At 38.6% G+C, this 18,571-nt stretch overlaps 1 protein-coding gene across 1 annotated transcript; it reads left to right on the top strand.

The window, feature by feature from the left end:
• The first annotated feature begins 7,447 nt into the window (after positions 1 to 7,447).
• On the top strand, positions 7,448 to 14,441 carry LOC117571479 (SRSF protein kinase 1-like). Its single transcript, XM_034253641.2, has 3 exons — positions 7,448 to 7,676; positions 13,009 to 13,160; positions 13,215 to 14,441. The coding sequence occupies exons 2-3, from the start codon at positions 13,019 to 13,021 to the stop codon at positions 14,156 to 14,158; spliced, it is 1,086 nt and encodes a 361-aa protein (XP_034109532.1). The 5' UTR covers positions 7,448 to 7,676; positions 13,009 to 13,018; the 3' UTR covers positions 14,159 to 14,441.
• Positions 14,442 to 18,571: the final 4,130 nt, after the last annotated feature.

Genomic DNA, 18,571 nt, shown 5'->3' with positions numbered 1-18,571 from the left:
TTCTGTCGGCCACACTTTGGGCTGCAATCTGCTTGGCTTAACAGGATACGCAAACTATTCACTCTATGTATTCTCTCTATCGAGCACTCTGAACTAGAATTGAACAAAAGTTAAATAAACGTGTCATTCGGTTCATGGCTCCCAATGTCAACAACTTGGCCAAGACAAACGCAACGCAAAAGAAATCGACGCGTGGGTAACTTAGTCCACTTGGCCTAGAATTGCAAATAGTTGGTAAAGCTACCAAAATCCAAAAAAAAAAAAAACAAAATCAGCTTATAGAAAAACAAAGTAAATTTCTGATATATAGTGCCATTTGCAGGATCATCCATGCTGAACAGTCGACAGAGAACTCAAGAGATAGGAAAAATAAATGTGGCAATTTGATTAACAGATGGCGTAATTGCTGGACTTGTGCTAGAGTTCATTAAGCTTGAATTAAAAACACAATTTAATTGTCATAATGATGGCAATGAGGCAGACAATGCCTTCAGTGTCCTTTTTCTCGGATTCTTCGACTCGTTTTGACTCTTTTGCCTATTTATTCCACTTGAGTTACCTGTATCTAAGTCCAGCAGTTCGTTTGGCTGCTTACAACAAATTTAAAACGGTTGTTAAATCAATTTAAAATTTTCTCCAAGGGTCCTGAAATTTATGAACTTGTTAATACTTTGAAAGCTTTTTTCACTTGAATTCGGTTCTTTGGACTCCCATTTGGTTGGGGGCATTCATTCATTGTGATTTGGCTAAAAGTTTAACAACAAATACGAAACGAAACAGCTTGAACGTATGCTAACAAGACCCGGATTTTGCTTATAAATGTCTAACAAATGACAACAAGAAGAAAAGCGACTTGCAAGATTCACAAAAGGACCAACTTTTTTGCATGCTCCAGATGGAATTGTTGTTGCTGTTGTTGTTGGCCAAAATACAGACAAACTCGGTGAGAAGTTTAATGCGGTAGAGTAGACTAAACCAAGGAAATTGTGTCCAGCTCTCTTCTCTGAGTCCGTCTCTCCGTCTTTCCGCCTGTCTAGTTCGAATGATCGATATTTCCCACATTTGTTGTGTGTCCCATGCGCAAATATAAACACACACTCACAATGAAACTTTTAAGAGGTCCTTTTAAATGCGACCAAGCGCAAACGATTATTCAATTTGCAGTCTGAGCTGAGCTGAGAGTGAAGCGACAGCACGTTAAACGTTGAGCCCGACCCGTAGGTTAGGGTCAAAATCCAACCAATCATCGGAGAGATAGACAGACAGAGAGACAGACAGCGAGTCCTTCACTGCGTTTGTGTTGTGCACTTTAAAGCTGGCAGCGTCCTAGTTGTGCCTTAGTCCTTGTCATCGGGTCCTTGTCGACGCTCAAAATGCCAGCGAGTGCCACTGATGACATTAAGTAGCTGTCGGGTTGCTCAGGATTAGATAGCAAAAGTGCCTGATGTTAGTTTAAAGTAGATAAACAAAAGCGGATTCAGCCTCTTTTCTCTGTCTCTCCATCTCTATCTCAGTCTCGAGTCTGTCATTGTTATAGCCGCGAGACAATCCACTCTTGCTTCTCCTTCCACTCTACCCTTCTTTATTTACCCCTTTCTCAGACTGTGTGCGTTTTGTCGTCATTGGATGTGTTTTAAGTGTATTCGTTAGCATTTGTCAACCGCACATCCGTTTGCGAGAGTCAACTTCGGCATTTTAATCATTCGACTCAATCTATTCGCGACTCAATCTTGCATGTTCTCCTTTTGCTTTCGCTTTCACTGTCACTTTCACTTGCGTCTTCGCTTTCACCTTTCTGGCAAAGTTCGAGTTCGCTTGGAGTTCATCTTAATGCACAAGTTTTCGTAAAACTTGGGAAGTTTTTAGACTCATTAAAAGCATATTGAAATTGCAAATTAATTAAGCATTGCCTTTGATTGTAGCAAAAGAATTTATTACAGTTGCCACTTTATACTTTTTTATGCAGTCGTCCCTTGACCTTTTACCTCTTTTATCATTCTTTTGGAAAAAGGTTTTCGTCTGCTGCGGCTAGACAAATGAAGCCCCAGCAATTCGAGAAGATCTTTTGATAATGGTCAGGGAATTTAGCAATTTGTGAATAAATTAAAATCCACAAACAATGCATAGATTAAAATGTTGTTAACTAAAAATTAGTTATAATAATTAGCTCGGTTTTATTGAAATTTGAGATAGGCTGTCTCATAAATTGAACATTAGTCCAATACAAAATTAATACTTTCATTATATAATAGTATGGTTTCGTTATTCAGTCTGAACAGTAACTTATTACTCTTTAATTAGTATTACAAAAATTATTAAACAAAATTTGATAGAAAATGTTAAAAATGAAAAAAGCGCTTCAAGCTTGACTTTGGCCACAACTTTGTTTACGCTAAATTATTAAATTGTTTGTAAACTAAAAGAGTTTAAAAAGCACAAAATTATAGGGTATACAGGTGTGTACTTCGCCATCCTAAATGCATTCTTTATTGAAACTTAAATCATTGCCTATATTTGCTCTTTAAAGAAACACTTTGAATGGGTTTCGTGAAAGAATTACTAAGTGAAATTATAATGTAGAGAATAATTAAATTATTTATTGCAGGGTATTACCCAGTTAAATGCATCGGTGCTTCTGTTTGTTGCCCAACACTTTTTTAATGTGCTCTGTTTATGCATTGGCTGAAACACTTTTGGGCCGCTGCCTTAATAATGGCCCAAGGGGGTTGCTTTTTGTGGCTGCAAAATGAAATTAACTTACAAATTTGTAGAGTTTTATAATTGAAAAGCTCGTTGGCAGCACTATGGCTGCACTTTGCCTATGTATCTGTGTATGTGGGCGTGATTTGTGAAAACAAAAATGAATTGCATTTATGCTATGCTCCGGACGACATGGCGTATACGCTACGGCCCCTTTTGGAATGCTTTTGGCTGGGTTCTATTCAAATATGTTGGCAAAACTGCAGTTGCAAGGTAAACTCTCTCCCTTTCCCTTTTCCTTTCCTGATTTCCATTCCACTCACTCAGTGTTGCTGTCTCTTTCGTCGCTACTTGGCAACCACTTGTGGGCTAACACGAAATGTTTCGGAGTCAGCTCAGCTGGTCTGGGTCCATTCCGAATTGTGGCCTATAAGAGAGAGAGAGAGAAAGCGACTCTCTTAAGTTGAACAAGTTGTTTTCGTTTTGAAACAAGGCCCAAAAGTTGTGTTGTGGCGACTTTGGCGTCGTTTTAATGCAAACTAAGTAGGCTCCACTCAGCGAAAGAAACGAAAGCAAAACAAACAACTTTCAAGTCTCTGAAACTTTATGCAGTACTTTAAGTTTGAATAGGAACACGAAAAAAGGGGACTGAGCTGAGCGATGGCAAAGTTTTGTTGCTTAACACAATCTATGTAAATATTAAATACGAAAAACCAACTTAATTAAAATGTATGTGCCATGTTTTCATTCGTTTGTTGTTTTCCTTGTTGTTGTTGACCATTTCCCAAAACAGCCGCAATGTTTTACTTTAACACTCCGTATATGTGTTGGCGCTGTGTTTACTGGAATTTCCCCAAGCGTGTTCTAATAAACTGGAAACTTAAATAAAGCTCATCGACCAAAGGCGGTAGAAAAAGTGAGGGCAGGGCAAACAATGAAATGCCATAGACATTCCGCATTGAGAAAGACAAAAGCGGATGAAAAAGGTATGCGAGCGATGTGCAAAAGATGAAATACTCTCTCATATTTGCAATGTTCGTACAAACAGAGCAAAACACAGAACACAGAAAAGCAAAAACTCAATCGAAAAGAAAAGAAAAGTAAAGAATGAGACACACACATACAGACACACATACGAACGCCAAGGGACACGTGAATGGATATCTATATTTATTATTTTTATGACAATCCCTTAGGAAATGTGCCATCATAAATTGCGCAATATATTTTTATAAGGCGTGTAATAATTGTAGAGTAGCAACACCAACAACACCAACAACAACGAATCAAATCGAGAGTCAGATAATAAAATTTACTCTCAATTGAATTTGTAGCTATGAAAAGTAAATAAACGTCGAGCATTGTCCACCTCTCCACTTGATTAGATTTATGCCACAACGACGACAGCAACAGCAACAGCAGTAGACACTGTCAGTGTTATTGACTAAACTGAACTCCAGTGTTGACTAACAACACTCAGAAACTGTCAAAAACACATTGCACTTGACTGCTTTTTGCTGTACAAATTGAATCGTTCAACTGGCTTTAATTTGCAGCCAAACCCCAAAAAATAAACCCATAACTACCATAAACCCACAACCAAACCCAAGTCCACAGACCTCAGTCCTTGGCCCCCAGCCACACACACGCACTTGTAAGTCCGAGCCCCGAACTCAATATTTACACTTAAAAGCGACCACAAAGAGGCCACGCGACCGGCAACTCCAAAAAGCTGAGCATGAACATGGTCCTAAACAAATAAATGGCCACAGGGAGCTCTGCTCAAAGAATACTTATACCCTGCAGACTAAAGAGTTTATATAATATTTTAAATTATGTTGTAAATAAATAATAGATAAATAAAATATTTTATGAATAATATACAAATGTATACTACATAACAAAAAATTAGTTTTCTAATTTATTTCTATTTGTCTATAGTTGAAATCTTCATTATTATTATTTTTGCTTTAATTTAAAATTATTTAAGTTTTCGCTTTTTGTAAGCAATAGTTTTAACGAGATTTTTATTAGTACAAAATTCGATATCTTTAACTTGGTGTAGATAAATTTTGAAAAATGAAATTTTTAAATATTTTGAATTTAAATTTAAAGTCAGTTGAAGAAACTAAGAATTTGATGGGCTTTCTGCGAGTTCATTTCATAAATAAAGTAGAGCCTTAATATAGTTTTGTAAAAAGCTTTTTTCGTCGAAAAATAATTAAGGAAAGTTTTGATGCAGAAATCATAAGTTTTGTAAATTGAATAATTTAAATGTTGAATGTAAATTAAGAAGTTGTTAAGGTGTACTAAAAATAAAGCTATATTGTAATTTTGTATTTCAGTTTATTAATAGAATGCAGGGTATTCAGCAAGTGATTAGCACAGTGAATTTTGCAACTCACTTTTTAAAGTAATCGCTCTCAGTCACACAACTCCCGACCGGAAATGGAAAATTGCCTTTTAATTGCATGAAGTTTCTAAATATGTAACCCCATTTAAGCAGGCATACACACGTACAACATATACAGACAAATTGTATACACAGGAGCAACACACATTATTTACAGTTTGAAGTTTTAAATGACGCCCACACAACGCACAACACACGCCTACACGCAGCAGCAGCAGCACAAGGAGTGTGGGAGTTAAATGTTAGAGAGAGGAGAGCTGACTTGCCACACATACGTGTCCTTGATTTCTGCTTATATCCTGCACTCGGCTACGTGCGACTAATCCCCCAATGACCTTCAAATTGTAGTTTATACATTGTAGATAGTTAAGCACACAATGGTTCAATGCGGTCGCCATCGTCTGGCTGCGGTGTATTGTGTCCTCTGTCCTCTGTGAGTGGGTTTTGTGTATTTGACAACCATCTGCCAGTTGAACTGTCTATCTGTCTGTTCTTGTGCCTCTGCCCTCGCTTCCCATTCCCGTCTGTCTGTCTGTCTGCCCGCTTGACTGTTTGCATTTGACATTTTCAATTTGCATGACATCGCTCTATGTACGCTCGTATACTCTTGTCGTGCTCCATTGAGATGGTCACGTATCCTTTTTGGCCCGCAGACTTCGCCTAAACAACTGGCAACTGGTAGCTGGCAAACGCATGTCGAACTGACTGCCTAATTATACTGGCCAAGGAGAGCCAAGGAAGAGTGGGCGGCGAAACTTTAGCTAATTAAGCTAATCAAACAAAATGTCCTTAAAATATTCTTACAGCCGGCGTGGCGCACTTCAAAACACGCTAACTAAATACAAGCTTTGAGTTCCAAACAACTTTCTCAATTTCAGCTAATTGAGGAGTACTCCTCCTGGAGCTGCCACTAATCCCCTTACGCTCCAGTTACTTGTTTATTTACATTTTTCGGTGGTTCTTAATTCAATTTGTTGTTTGCGACTTTGAATTTTCCAAATCTTTACGTTAACTTTTTGAGCTGCTTTCCTGATTGATAGTTTAAGCTTCTAATGGAAGAACCGTGTTTTTTTCTTCTTATACTTTGGTTTTTTGTATTGAGGGTCGGTTCACTAACGGTATACATAAATATGTATATATACTCTTTTATTTATAGTATTTTGTCTGCTTTTATGGCCGCATTTATTTTTGTGTTGGTGTTTGTTGTTCTGTGCTTTGTAAATGGCGCCGCAATGGCCGGAAATTGCCGGAACTGAGCGGCTACACCTGACAATTATAGCCATAAATGTAACTCTATATAAGTACTAGCTGGAACGTGTGGGTTTAAGCAAGTTTTTTCCAATTATTTATTGCTGCAGCAGCGAGGCAAACATGACGATGGGGCTGCTGATGTGTCCATGACTTTATACACGGCTAAAATTGGTTTGAAAACTGATGCGGACAAGGTCGTAAATAATTGAAATCGTTCACTGAGCAGCACAAAGTGCAAAATAAAGTCGACCACAGATACACAACAGCATTAAAATAAACTTTTTTGCAAAGTTGTTTAAAGAAGCAATTCGCTACGCTTTGGGGGTTGCCTGAAAAATGTCCTGACATGCAAACTTATTTAGAAACAAACTCAGAACGACAGTAAACCGAAGTTTTGGCACACATTTGATTGGGAATATTTTTCGAAGAAACCTTCCGCCACACACCCAACTTAACTGATAATGTTGTTATTTCAGTTTAGTTGACAAACTATTTCACATGGAGTGCTTGATTCAACACTATTATTTAAAGAAAGCTTTTCAAAATGTCCTGATATGCACACTTATTAGGAAAGCAATATGTGATTGGGAATATTTTTCGAAGAAACCTTTCATAAGCGCAGCCAACTTAACTGCTAATGTTGCCAGTTCAGTTCGGATGCCGATCTGGCAACGCCTTCATATTGAACTTTACAGTTCACATGAAGTGCGTGTTTCAACACTTTATCATTTCACGGTAGCTATTTAAAATGTGCATAATCAACTTGGATGCCATTTCAAGCATTTCCACCTGACATTTCGAGCACTTCGCCCTTTGTCTTCGCTCACCTGTTGCCAGGCAGGAAGTGTCAGCTTCTGAGAGTATGCTTAAATTTCGCATTGTTAGTCAGATTTCAAGTGATTTATACAACATTAGATTGCTTAGCATACGTTACCATATCTACGGATCTCAACGACAACCCTTTTCCACTGTCACTCCCTTACCTGACAACCCTAAAACCCACCCATCCCTAATTCAATGCTCGCCGATTATTTGACAAATGTGCTCTGACTCAACCATAGGAGGCTTAGAGAATTTGCGACAGTATTTCTGTATGTGTGTGTGGCTCAGTACGACAGAGTGAGTTTGTACGAGTGCGTCGTCGCCAGTGTGTGTGTGTGTGTGTGTAAGTCATACAATTTTATTGGATTTTATTTGCACTGCAGCAACTACGCCATAAGTCATTGCACCATTATAAATTCCTTTTGCTGTGCCCAATCGATTCCCATTGTGCCGAAGGAAGCTCAACCGCGAGGTGGAAAAAAAGGACGAGGTAAGGATTCGTTTTTTTCTTTGTTTGTGTGTCGCGTGCTTTTTTCCTTTTTATTCGTATTTACATATTTTCATTGCAAGCGATGTGGATTTATGGTGAATTTCCAAATGCCTTTGGCACAATTATAGCCTTTCCCCTCACTCTCTCTCTTGCGCTTTTTCTCCACTTTGTGGGCGTGGCACTTTCAACGAGTTGCGCCCAACTATTGCACTTTTAGTGCTGCGACAAATGGAAGCCGGTTACGACGAGATGACAATGCTTTTTCCATTCTTTCGGATGGCGTTTTTGGTTCAGCACTTGTTGCAACCTTGCAACCTTGGGAGTACTTAGGTTGCTGACTTAGGGCAGCAATTAAGTTGACTCTTTTTCTTATTTACCATGCAAATAGCAAACAATTTCCGTTCGCTGTCCTGTCAGCCGACTAATTGAGATGGCAAAGTGCTGGCGGAAATGCTCGCACTTTACCCCGCTCTTTTCTCTTTAAGAAAACACTCACAAAAAAGTTCACCCGAAAAAAAAGACAAGAAAAAAAACTAAAAACATTTGCCAGCCGCAGTGTAGCGAAGAAGAAGCCATCAAAAATGTAAATATGTAATACCCCGAAGAACCTCAAGTCGCAAGTCCGAAGCCCAAGTTAACTTTGTAGACAGCTCGACGTTGTCGTTGTAACCGTTGTCGTGCCTTGCCTAGGAAGTAGCTGCTACTACTACTGCGATGGCAGACAGAAATCTAGGGGGAGGTGTAGCAATGACGTTGAAGTAGAGCGTCAATGAATTAAATATAACCAAACCCAACCTAACTTAACACAACCTAGCCCAGCCCAAGCCATTCCCAAAACAACCCATTCTAAAATGTACACGCTGTGAGCTTTCCACTTGATTGCTGTCAGCCGACTCTCTCTCTGTCTCTATCTGTCCTTCCCTATTGCCATCTCTTTTCACTGTCTCCTGCTGCTTTAGAGTCTAGCAGGAGGCAGCAGGCTCTGCTTGTCCTTGCCGAATGCTTGTTCGATTTACATTTCAACTGCAGCTAGCAAAGGCGTTACATGGCGTGACGCAACTGCCTGAATAGATAAAATGTATTGCCATACCACATATAGCCAAAGCTATAGCTACCTGTACATGTACAACACACATGCACAACCGAATACACAACACGAATGGAGTGTGAGTAGGTGTTTGTTAATATGTAATTCACCAAACATGAATTGTCGTTGAAAAGTGCATTCCGTTTTGCTATTTCTGCTGAACATCGCTTCAACAAGAAGTCCTAAAAAAGACTTCATAAATAATTGTAATATATAAAAATTGTATTTAGAGTTAGTTTACAGATTACATATAAATTATATGACACTTTTTCGATTATAAAAATGTGTTTAATAATTTAAAAATAAAAAACAAAATGTTGGGCAATAGTTTGATTGAGAACAGGTTTAAAAGTACACTTCATATTTGGGGAAACTATTGCGTAATTTGACCTATTAGGGGCTGTCCATATATTACGTAATCACTTAGGGGGTGGGAGGGGGTCAAGGAAATGATTATGTTTGATTACATGGGGAGGGAGGGGTCTTGGACAATGATTACGTAATCATTTTATAAAAATTTTGTTGTTAAATGTATTTATTCAAAAATTAGTTTAGCGCCGATTACTCTGTCGATAAGTACCGAATGCAATATTTCATATAAATGTAGCTGTAAGCTTCGATTGGAAATCAAAGAAACCCCTTTACCGTGTGGCTGGACGGCGATAGGGAGAATGCCTATAGGCATATAGTAATTCAGTCATACGAAGGATGTGAAGACCTCGAATGGCTTGACGAGGGCTATGTAGACGACGAAGATGATACCTGCGGATATAAAGAGATTTTGACAAGACAACTTCCAATAATAACAAGTAAGAAAGCTACAGTCGAGTGTACTCGACTGTGAGATACCCGCTACCCATTTTGAATAAAAGCAATATATTTTGCGGTATTTTCTCAAAATATACCGAATATACTGCAAAAAATACTAAAAATATACCAAATGGTATATTTGGTATATCGACATAGTACCGCATTCAAAATATACCATAGACGGCACAATGTACCAGATTGTCGGCCAAAGCAAATTAGTCCCCTAGTAAGTAGGCGTTTGGCCATACAAAAGTATTTCTTTAATAACTTCGACAATTTTTATCTGATTGCAACCATTTTCAGGAATCATAACTACTATAGTTATTATTATATCTACCAAAATTCGGAACTCTAGCTTTAAAATTACGCTTGTTATTCGATTTTTTTGATTTGCGGGGGCGGAGGTGGGCGTGGCAAAAATTTGAAACAAACTTGATCTGCGTGCAAACATAACAAATGCTGTCGAAAAAAAATTATAGCTCTATCTCTTATAGTCTCTGAGATCTAGGTGTTCATACGGACAGACGGACAGACACACAGACACACAGACGGACAGACGGACATGGCTAGATCGTCTCGACTGTTGACGCTGATCAAGAATATATATACTTTATAGGGTCGGAGATGCCTCCTTCTACCTGTTACATACATTTCCTGCCGGCACAAAGTTATAATACCCTTCTACCCTATGGGTAGCGGGTATAAAAATATTAAAGATTGGCTGGAATCTTCTTTTGAAAATACCGATTAAAAGAAAAAATTTTCATATTTTTCTTTTTTTTGTGATTACGTAATCATTGTTAGGGGGGGAGGGTGTTCATCAATTGATTACTTTTGATTACCAGGGGGGGGAGGGGGTCAAAAATCGCAGAAAACGTGATTACGTAATATATGGACAGCCCCTTAATAATTCTTGCAATATTGTTTAAAATTTCATAATACAAATCCAAATATATTGTGAGCAATAGTTTGACATTTTTATAGCGAAATTAGTATTAAGAACAGGGTTAGAAATATGTTTCATATTTGGTAAACTATTGTGGCTGGTAATGATATGCAACACGAAACGGCTTCGACAACAAACCCATTTGGATGGCGGGGTGCTTATTTGTTAATTGAACCAACAGCTAAACACGCTTTGCCACCGTCGTCCTATATGCATAATGTTTATGTAATCCGCTCTGCTTATGAACGAACGATCCTATGTCCTTCTACTCCAGCTCCTCATTCTGTTGCTGTCCAACTGTCTGTTCGACTGTCCAACTGTCTGTGCTATTCAATTCCATTGAAATGGCCGTGCTGCATATTAAAACAGTCGCATAAATAAATAAGCATATTCAATTTTGATGAAACGTGAATGGTATCGAAATGTTTAACAAAACGAAGAACGTGACCTTGCAGCATTTATGTGTCGAGTGATATCCTAGAAAATGGCAAAACCATGAGAGGATGCCCAACTGAAACAAATCAGCGTTTAATCAGAGACAAAGCATATTTAGTCGCATACACTTAAAACAGTGAGTAACAATGTTGTGTCCTTCGTTGCGAATTCGACAGTTGAGCTTTGAATCTGGATAGAGAGGGAGAGTGAAGTGGAAGATGAAGTTAGTTTGTGGTTGGGGGCTTTAACTGTGAGCTGCAATGCAGCTTAGACAATTTAGAGATTACCCTCAGCATGAGCAAACGAGTGGCATTATGATTTAGATGTGACTGTTGTCCGTTGAATAATTCACTTAATTGGCCTCCAAAGAGGACCTAAAATATCGAAATGCCAAAAGTGAAAGTGAGCTCGGAGCGCTCAAGCAAAATATGCAATCAACTGTCAAAATGACAAACTGAAGAGATGAGATTTTCAGAAACAGAACCAAGAGAATACTTGCGATTACAGTTGCACATCCTCGCTCCTCTCCTCTTCTCTCTACACCCCTTTCCAACCACGTATCTTTACTGTTTATGAGCTGGCATTGAAATGTTTCAATCTGCATGCAAATGAATGTGCACTGCGATGTATGTTGCAAATACATACACCAGAGTGGAGTGGAGTGGAGTGAGTATGTTACTTGCTCATACAAGCATATCTACTTACAGCCTCTCGTACTCTATTGTTGTCATGCATTGTACATTGATCTGGGCAACAACAATTGTGGCAAATATAATTACAGCAACGTTGCATCAGCATGCAAATTGGCAGCTCATGAATAGCCCAATGAATCAGACAGTTAAACAATATGTCCTGCGATTTAATTTCATTTTCTGCAATACCCCAAACTCGTATATCATGCAGTCAGTCAGTTAAAGTTTTGATTTCCACATTTCCGCATTTCTGCACTCTTTCTCTTTCCAAAGCTGTTTCCCCCAACAATTGAGCAATTCGCCCCGCCTCTGGGGAACTTTTCTTTGGGCGCCATTTTCAGTTTTCCTTTTGACACGCATTCGCGTGCTTTTCTGCTTTTGTGTATGTGGTTTTTTTGTTTTTCCCTCATTTTTTCTCGCCTGACATGCTTTTGAAACTTAATACTCCATTCGTTCTCACATTCAATTTAAGTTGAAAAAGACTACTTAAGTCAACTGTAACCTTGAACCTGCCTGCCACATTGCTGTGGAACAATGCTGCATGCAACATTTCCCGAGCATGTTCTACTCGTGTACTTCTATTTTCAGTTCATTAAGCGGGATTTTCAACACATTATTTATGCTCTCTCCAGCTGCTGCGTTCTTGCCAAGGATTTACTTGGGATTGAAGAGCACTAAAAGCGGGAGCTCAGAGCATTGTCGAATTCTAAATACCCTGAACCTGAGAAAAGTTTGCTTCTTTAAGCATAGAAACATTCATTATCCTAAAGAAATTTTACGAACCAACTTTGTTGTTTGTCCTTCCTATCAGTTAGTGCAATAATCTAAGGGTTAAGTTGGGGTTACCCGATGTAAGGGCATAATAGAGATATACCTTTTGATAAGTGTTGTGTAGTTGACGGCACGTGCCGCACGGCGACAGCTGCACTAACAAGACAGAGGAGGGCATAAGACACAATGCGAGCAGCGAAGGATGTGGCAAGAACAATGTGTATCCGTCTCGTTCATCATTATTTAACTTTTGAGTGTTGGCAATGTGGCAGTGTCAAGTTGTTGCATGTGCTGCAATTAGTTTGACTTTTGCCCCCCTGCGAACTCTGTTGTCAACTAATTTCACAACTTTCGTATTCCTCACTTTTCCAGTATGCGTAAGTTTATTAACTGTCTGTTGTCGATTAGCAACACTCTGAATTTGACTTCAATTGATGTATATTTCTCGTTGACCAACACTGTAGTTAAAATGCAACTCTGAATATTTCTTCTCTAAGTTGATCCACATTGAGTGAATGGTGTAAAAATACCTTGTGTAAAGTAAAATATTCGTATTTGAAATTGATTTAGCCATAATTTCTGTTTTTGTAGTTATACAAATATGCATTCTGATTGTGATATGCAGGAAGAGGAGTTCTGCGATTCCGACATAAAAGAGGAAAAGTCTAAAGAAGTTGAAAGTCTACGTGCAAACATTTATTATGCTCCACATTTGATCACTCAATTAGGCGACTTGCTCCTGGGTGAGTTTAGATATTTCTAATTCGATTTGAATAATTGTTAAGCCTTTTTTATAGATCGATATTATGTGGAGTGTTTGCTCTCCGATGGCCATATGTCAAACGTTTGGCTTTGCTGGGATTTGGAAGCAATGCGGCAAGTGGTCATTAAGATCGCAAGAGAAGCTTATACAAATAATGCGATGATATGTGTTGAGAAGGATACTTTAAAGGAACTCGATCGATTCGGTCTTAAGAGTCCACATCGTAAAAGAATTGTGGAAATGTTTGACGATTTTTTGTTGGTGACTCCACGAACATCGCTATGCTGCCTTGTACTAGAGGCAATGGATGGTACGGTGACGGATCTGATAGCGCGAGATAACCGCTTGCCTTTGATGACGGTCAAGAACATATCGATGCAAATGTTCGAAGGTCTGGCCTTTCTGCACAAATGCCATATCGTTCACACTGACATCAAGCCTGAGAATGTATTCTTCACCTATATTGACGAGCGTCGTCCGGTTGTTCGGATTAAGATTGGCGATTTTGGCAATTCGTTCAGTGAGCATAGACAGACATCGGTTCTTATACAAACACCACCTTATCGGTCAGTTGAGGTTATTCTGGGCGCTGGCATTTCTAAATCCTCGGACATTTGGAGCGTTGGTTGCATGATCTTCGAAATGGTTACCACCAAGTATCTGTTTGATTTTGATTGCACGGACTTTGTCAAATCCAATCGCGAGCATCTTAAATTAATAACTAAGATTTTGGGTCCCATTCCATTTCATTTAATATTTAAGGGAGACTATTCTCAAATGTATTTCGATGCAAACTGCCGTCTTATTTCCATCGACGATCTGAAACCCGAATGCATACGCGATATTCTGATAGAAGTCTACGGTATTCCCCGATCTGAGGCGGAGCCACTGGCTTGGTTTTTGGAATACACGTTGCAGCTGGATCCAAGGGAGCGACCAACAGCTGAGCAATGCCTTTCACATGATTGGTTATCCTAAAGTCAGTTTGCTTTCAAAGACGTAATGCAAATGAGCTGAGAACAAAAGGAGTACAACATCTAATGAAAACCTAATTACTGTTGCTGCTGAGCTTATGGCATTAGTTTGAATTCGCTTCCGTACTGTAATTTAATATATTCTTAACAAAGGATACAACTAAGGCTGCTTTATCTCAGACTAATTTAAAATTCTCTGCCGTAGGCGCATTCATGTGAAAGTGTAAAAAAAAAAAAAATATATAATTATAATATAAAATGCTTAATAAAATGTAAAATATTCTAAATATTTATATATTCATATATAAATATATATTTGTTTTAAAACGAAAAAGGAAAGCTGCTTACTAGGAAATTTACACAGGCACCACAAAGTTGGTTATATAGATAACCTTTCCTTATTTAATATATGAATAACTGATATTTGTAAAAGTACAGTTTGATTAACCTAAATAATACTGCTTGCTGCTGACGACTGAATTCGTTACGATTGACAAAGCTCAGAAAATTATACAAAAATAGCTTGCATAACTTTAAAATTTAAATGTAAAATCAAACGGAGAAAGAGAAAATTAAGAGAAAGCTTTAATCATCTCAATTAAAGGTATACATTGTTTCTGCTTCTTACAATTAATGAAATGCTTTTAGTAAATATTTTGTATAATTATTATTATTTAGTGAAAGCTTTAATCATTTTAACTAAAGGTATTCATTGTTTCTCCTTTTTACAATTAATGAAATATTTTTAGAAAATATTTTGTATAATTATATTGAAATGATGAAGGGAAAAATTCAATGTTGTTGGCATTCAGAAGCCAATTCCACAATGGCCAAAAAGGCAACACATTAGTCAAACAATGCTTAAAAACATACACCCAAACACACATGTGTTGAATGTGCGTGAATATATGTGTACATATGTATTTATTGAGGTCCTGTGTGTGTGCGTGTGTGTGGGTTTGAGTGAGAGTGATTGTGTGTGTGTGTGTCGACAGTTAAATGGAGGCAGTTGAATGGAAGTTTGCCGCATGACATTAGCATGCAAATTGCTAAATTGAAATTGTCATTCACATTTACCGCCTCTTGACTTGCTGCTGCTGCTGCTGGTGTGTTGTTGCCTCTTTGCCTCTTTGGTTGCGGCTCTGTGGTTCTCCTGCCGAGTGTCTGTTTGTTTTGAGCTTGGCCAAAATCAATATATACGTATCTAACATGGCTTAACACATCATTTGGTTTCAGTTTTGATGTTTGCCTCTGTCAGTTAGTGTCCTCCACTTTGACTGGAACTGTGTGAGTAACGCTGATGGTGACTGCCTGAAATGGGTATTACACGCATCATAAATGGCCGCAATTAGAGTTGGCCAAGTTTCCGACCCCCTCCCCTTTCATCGTTTACAGATCGATAGAGTGCCGCCACAGTTACCAAAAATAAATCCAAATTACCATACGCCTTAATGCCACTAATAACAAATGCCGCATAAATTGATTGATAGAATGCCTAGCTGACAGATTGACTGACAGAGCCGTTGCCAAACATCGCCTGGCGGCCTGTTAGCCTGGCGACGGCAACAACGATGGCTAATGGTGCTTTAATTGAAGGTCTTAACGCTTTTCATATCTCATCAGAAATCGCTCAAAATAAGACACGTGGCTTATTTTCTCTTCGGCACACTCTTCTGGCTCATTCTGTAAACCATTCTTGCTCGCTGGTTGCGCTGGCAACGCTAATTGGTTCCTTAATTAAACATTGGCGCTGCAAAAATGCTGCCTCCAACATGTAAGGCTCTTAGCTGGAACCTAATATAGATGAGAGTTGCCAGTTGCCTGGCTCTTTGAAGTGGCCAACGCTGCAGTTTTGGCCAATTATCGGTCATGCAATTCATTTAGTTAGTTAGAACTGAACTTGGCCCTAATGGCCCATGCCCTGTCGTTGCACTCCAAAAGTGCCTATACGTGCCATTATTTCAGTTAACCTTCTCTTTGGCACTCTAGCACTCTTCTCTTGCCACTTATTACTTTGACTTACTTGCCACCAATTAAAAGACAATTATGTGGCCCAAAACTTGTGCCAGAGCAGTTCCCCTTGAACTTCCTTCTGATGGCAAATGTTAATTTTGTTATTCTTTTTGAAACCGAAGCAGAGCATCAGGCAAAAACCAAACACACACGCACACACACAAGCTGGGGAAAAACTTGATGGAAAATCTGCTCATACACCTGATGGCAGGTGAGACCTCGAGCAATTGCTCTTCATCGAGCCGAGCGTAATCCTCTGCAGCAATTGTAACTTTTAGCCATTTGGCAAAGTTTACGACCACATTGAAATCTCAACTCTTCAATTATTGAACAGGCCCAGTTAAGTCTTTAGGTCAACTTCTCGAGCGGCCAACAAACACACACATACACACACAGTGCGTTGTGCTCGGCATTGGCAATGACTGGAGCCATATGCTTCGATAACCATGTCATGAATAGATGAGTGCGTACAAATGACCATGTTAAACTGCAATCTTCTATAGAGAGCAACAAGTACGCAGTGCGTATACTTGTTTTTATTGCTATGATGTAAGCGTAAAACTTCCCCTAGTGTCCATTAAACGTGATTCTTTCACAATTTTGTATAAGCTGAAAAGAATTCTATAAGCTATAGGATATCACCATTAAGAAAATATTTTACAATTTTAATTCAGCTTGATAAATATTTGAAGAATGTAGGTTTAAAATATAATTTATACAATAATAAAATACAACAAGTAAGAAAAATACAGTCCAGTGCACTTGACTGTGAGATACCCGCCACTCATTTTGAATATTACATTCGAAATATTACATTCGAAATATACCATAGAGGTCAAAATATACCAGATTGTCAGCGTAAGCAGCTAAGACCCGATTGCAATAGGCATAACTTTTACAATTTGCAATTGCAACTAAATTCTCAGGAATCCTAAATAGTATAGTTATTATTGTCTATCTGTCTGTAACATATATTTCCTGCCGGCTTAAAGTTATAATATCCTTCTATCCTGTGGGTAGCAGGTTTAAAAAGGAAGATAAGGATAAGTTATATTATTTGATCGATATTGTGAGAAATTATCGGGTTCCTATGGCAGTATATACATAGGTTCAATATTAAGTAAAGAAATTCAGACAATCAGTCAGACAATATTGAAATAAATATAATTATTAGCTATGATAAATTCAGCTCATAAGCAAACTCGAATTAAATTCTTACTTTGTCTACATTTTTAAAAGTTGATTACTAAGGTTATTCTTTTTTTTAAATAGACACTCAGTGAGTCATGCTTCGTCTACCATCCAGCTCCAGCTCCACATTCACGGTAGTCTCCGGGGGCGTAAGGTATAAAAGTAATTTTCCAGTTGACCCTGTTACTGTAACACAAACTCCATTTACTTGATGAATGCACTATGTACGAGTACTCGCATAAATATATACATATATCTATATATACAAGATTACGAGTACGTCTTGGACTACTTCTATATATAAGATGGAGCAGCGTGTCAAGTGAATTCATTTGGCTGGACACTTTGGCTTCATTAATATTTATAAAAGCTGCTGCGACAGTTGCGAAGGTTGTGCGCTGTGGCGGTGGCTTTGGCCAAACAATAAGCTAAACTTTGGTTGTAATAATTTAATCGCCAGGTATTTAACAAGTTTTCTTATTGCCAACTTAGAGGTTAATGCCAGCGTTGCCAGCGTTCGCATGAATTACATTGCTTTGGACTGGGTTGAAGCTTTAACGCTTGAGTTGAGTTTGTAAATTGTTTGGTCACTGGGCGTGATTCTAGGTGACAAAACTTTTATGCCAGACAGCGAAAGAAATCGACTCAGAGAGACAAGGAAAACGTGGTATGAGTGGAGAAAAGCAGGGAAAAGCTTAACCAAAAACCGCAATCGCTTTACATTTTCAATTTCCATCTAATCTAAATTACATGATACGCGCACAATTTGAACGCTAATGAGCAAAGAAGCTCAACGTACAACGTTGCGTATGCGCAACATATTGCGTGTGAATTTTAATTAAAAAGTTTCGCTCACTTATCCAACCAAGATAATCGCTAGCTAGCCGGGCAACACGGGACAGAACCGACAGATACATAGACTCCCCTCCAAGACCAAGGCAAGACCAAAAAGCGGATGTTGTCGTTGTCGCACCCCTCGAGCTGTTGCTCCCTTCGATTGCATCGATTTTCTAAGCAATTTTCCAAGGAGAAGCTTGAGCATGTGCATTGTCAAGTTGCTTTTCATTTATATTTAATTATGTCTAACTGCATGACAGCGAATGGGCAAATTGTAAACAGTAGATAGAGCAACGCCACAGGCAGTCAATTGATTCAGCTCTCTGTTGTGGCAGCTCGCACCACCGCATCACCACATCACCTCACCACACTAGCA

Source organism: Drosophila albomicans, chromosome 3 (genome assembly GCF_009650485.2).
Source record: "Drosophila albomicans strain 15112-1751.03 chromosome 3, ASM965048v2, whole genome shotgun sequence".
NCBI lineage: Eukaryota > Metazoa > Arthropoda > Insecta > Diptera > Drosophilidae > Drosophila > Drosophila albomicans.
This window is presented reverse-complemented; position numbering and strand designations above follow the sequence as displayed.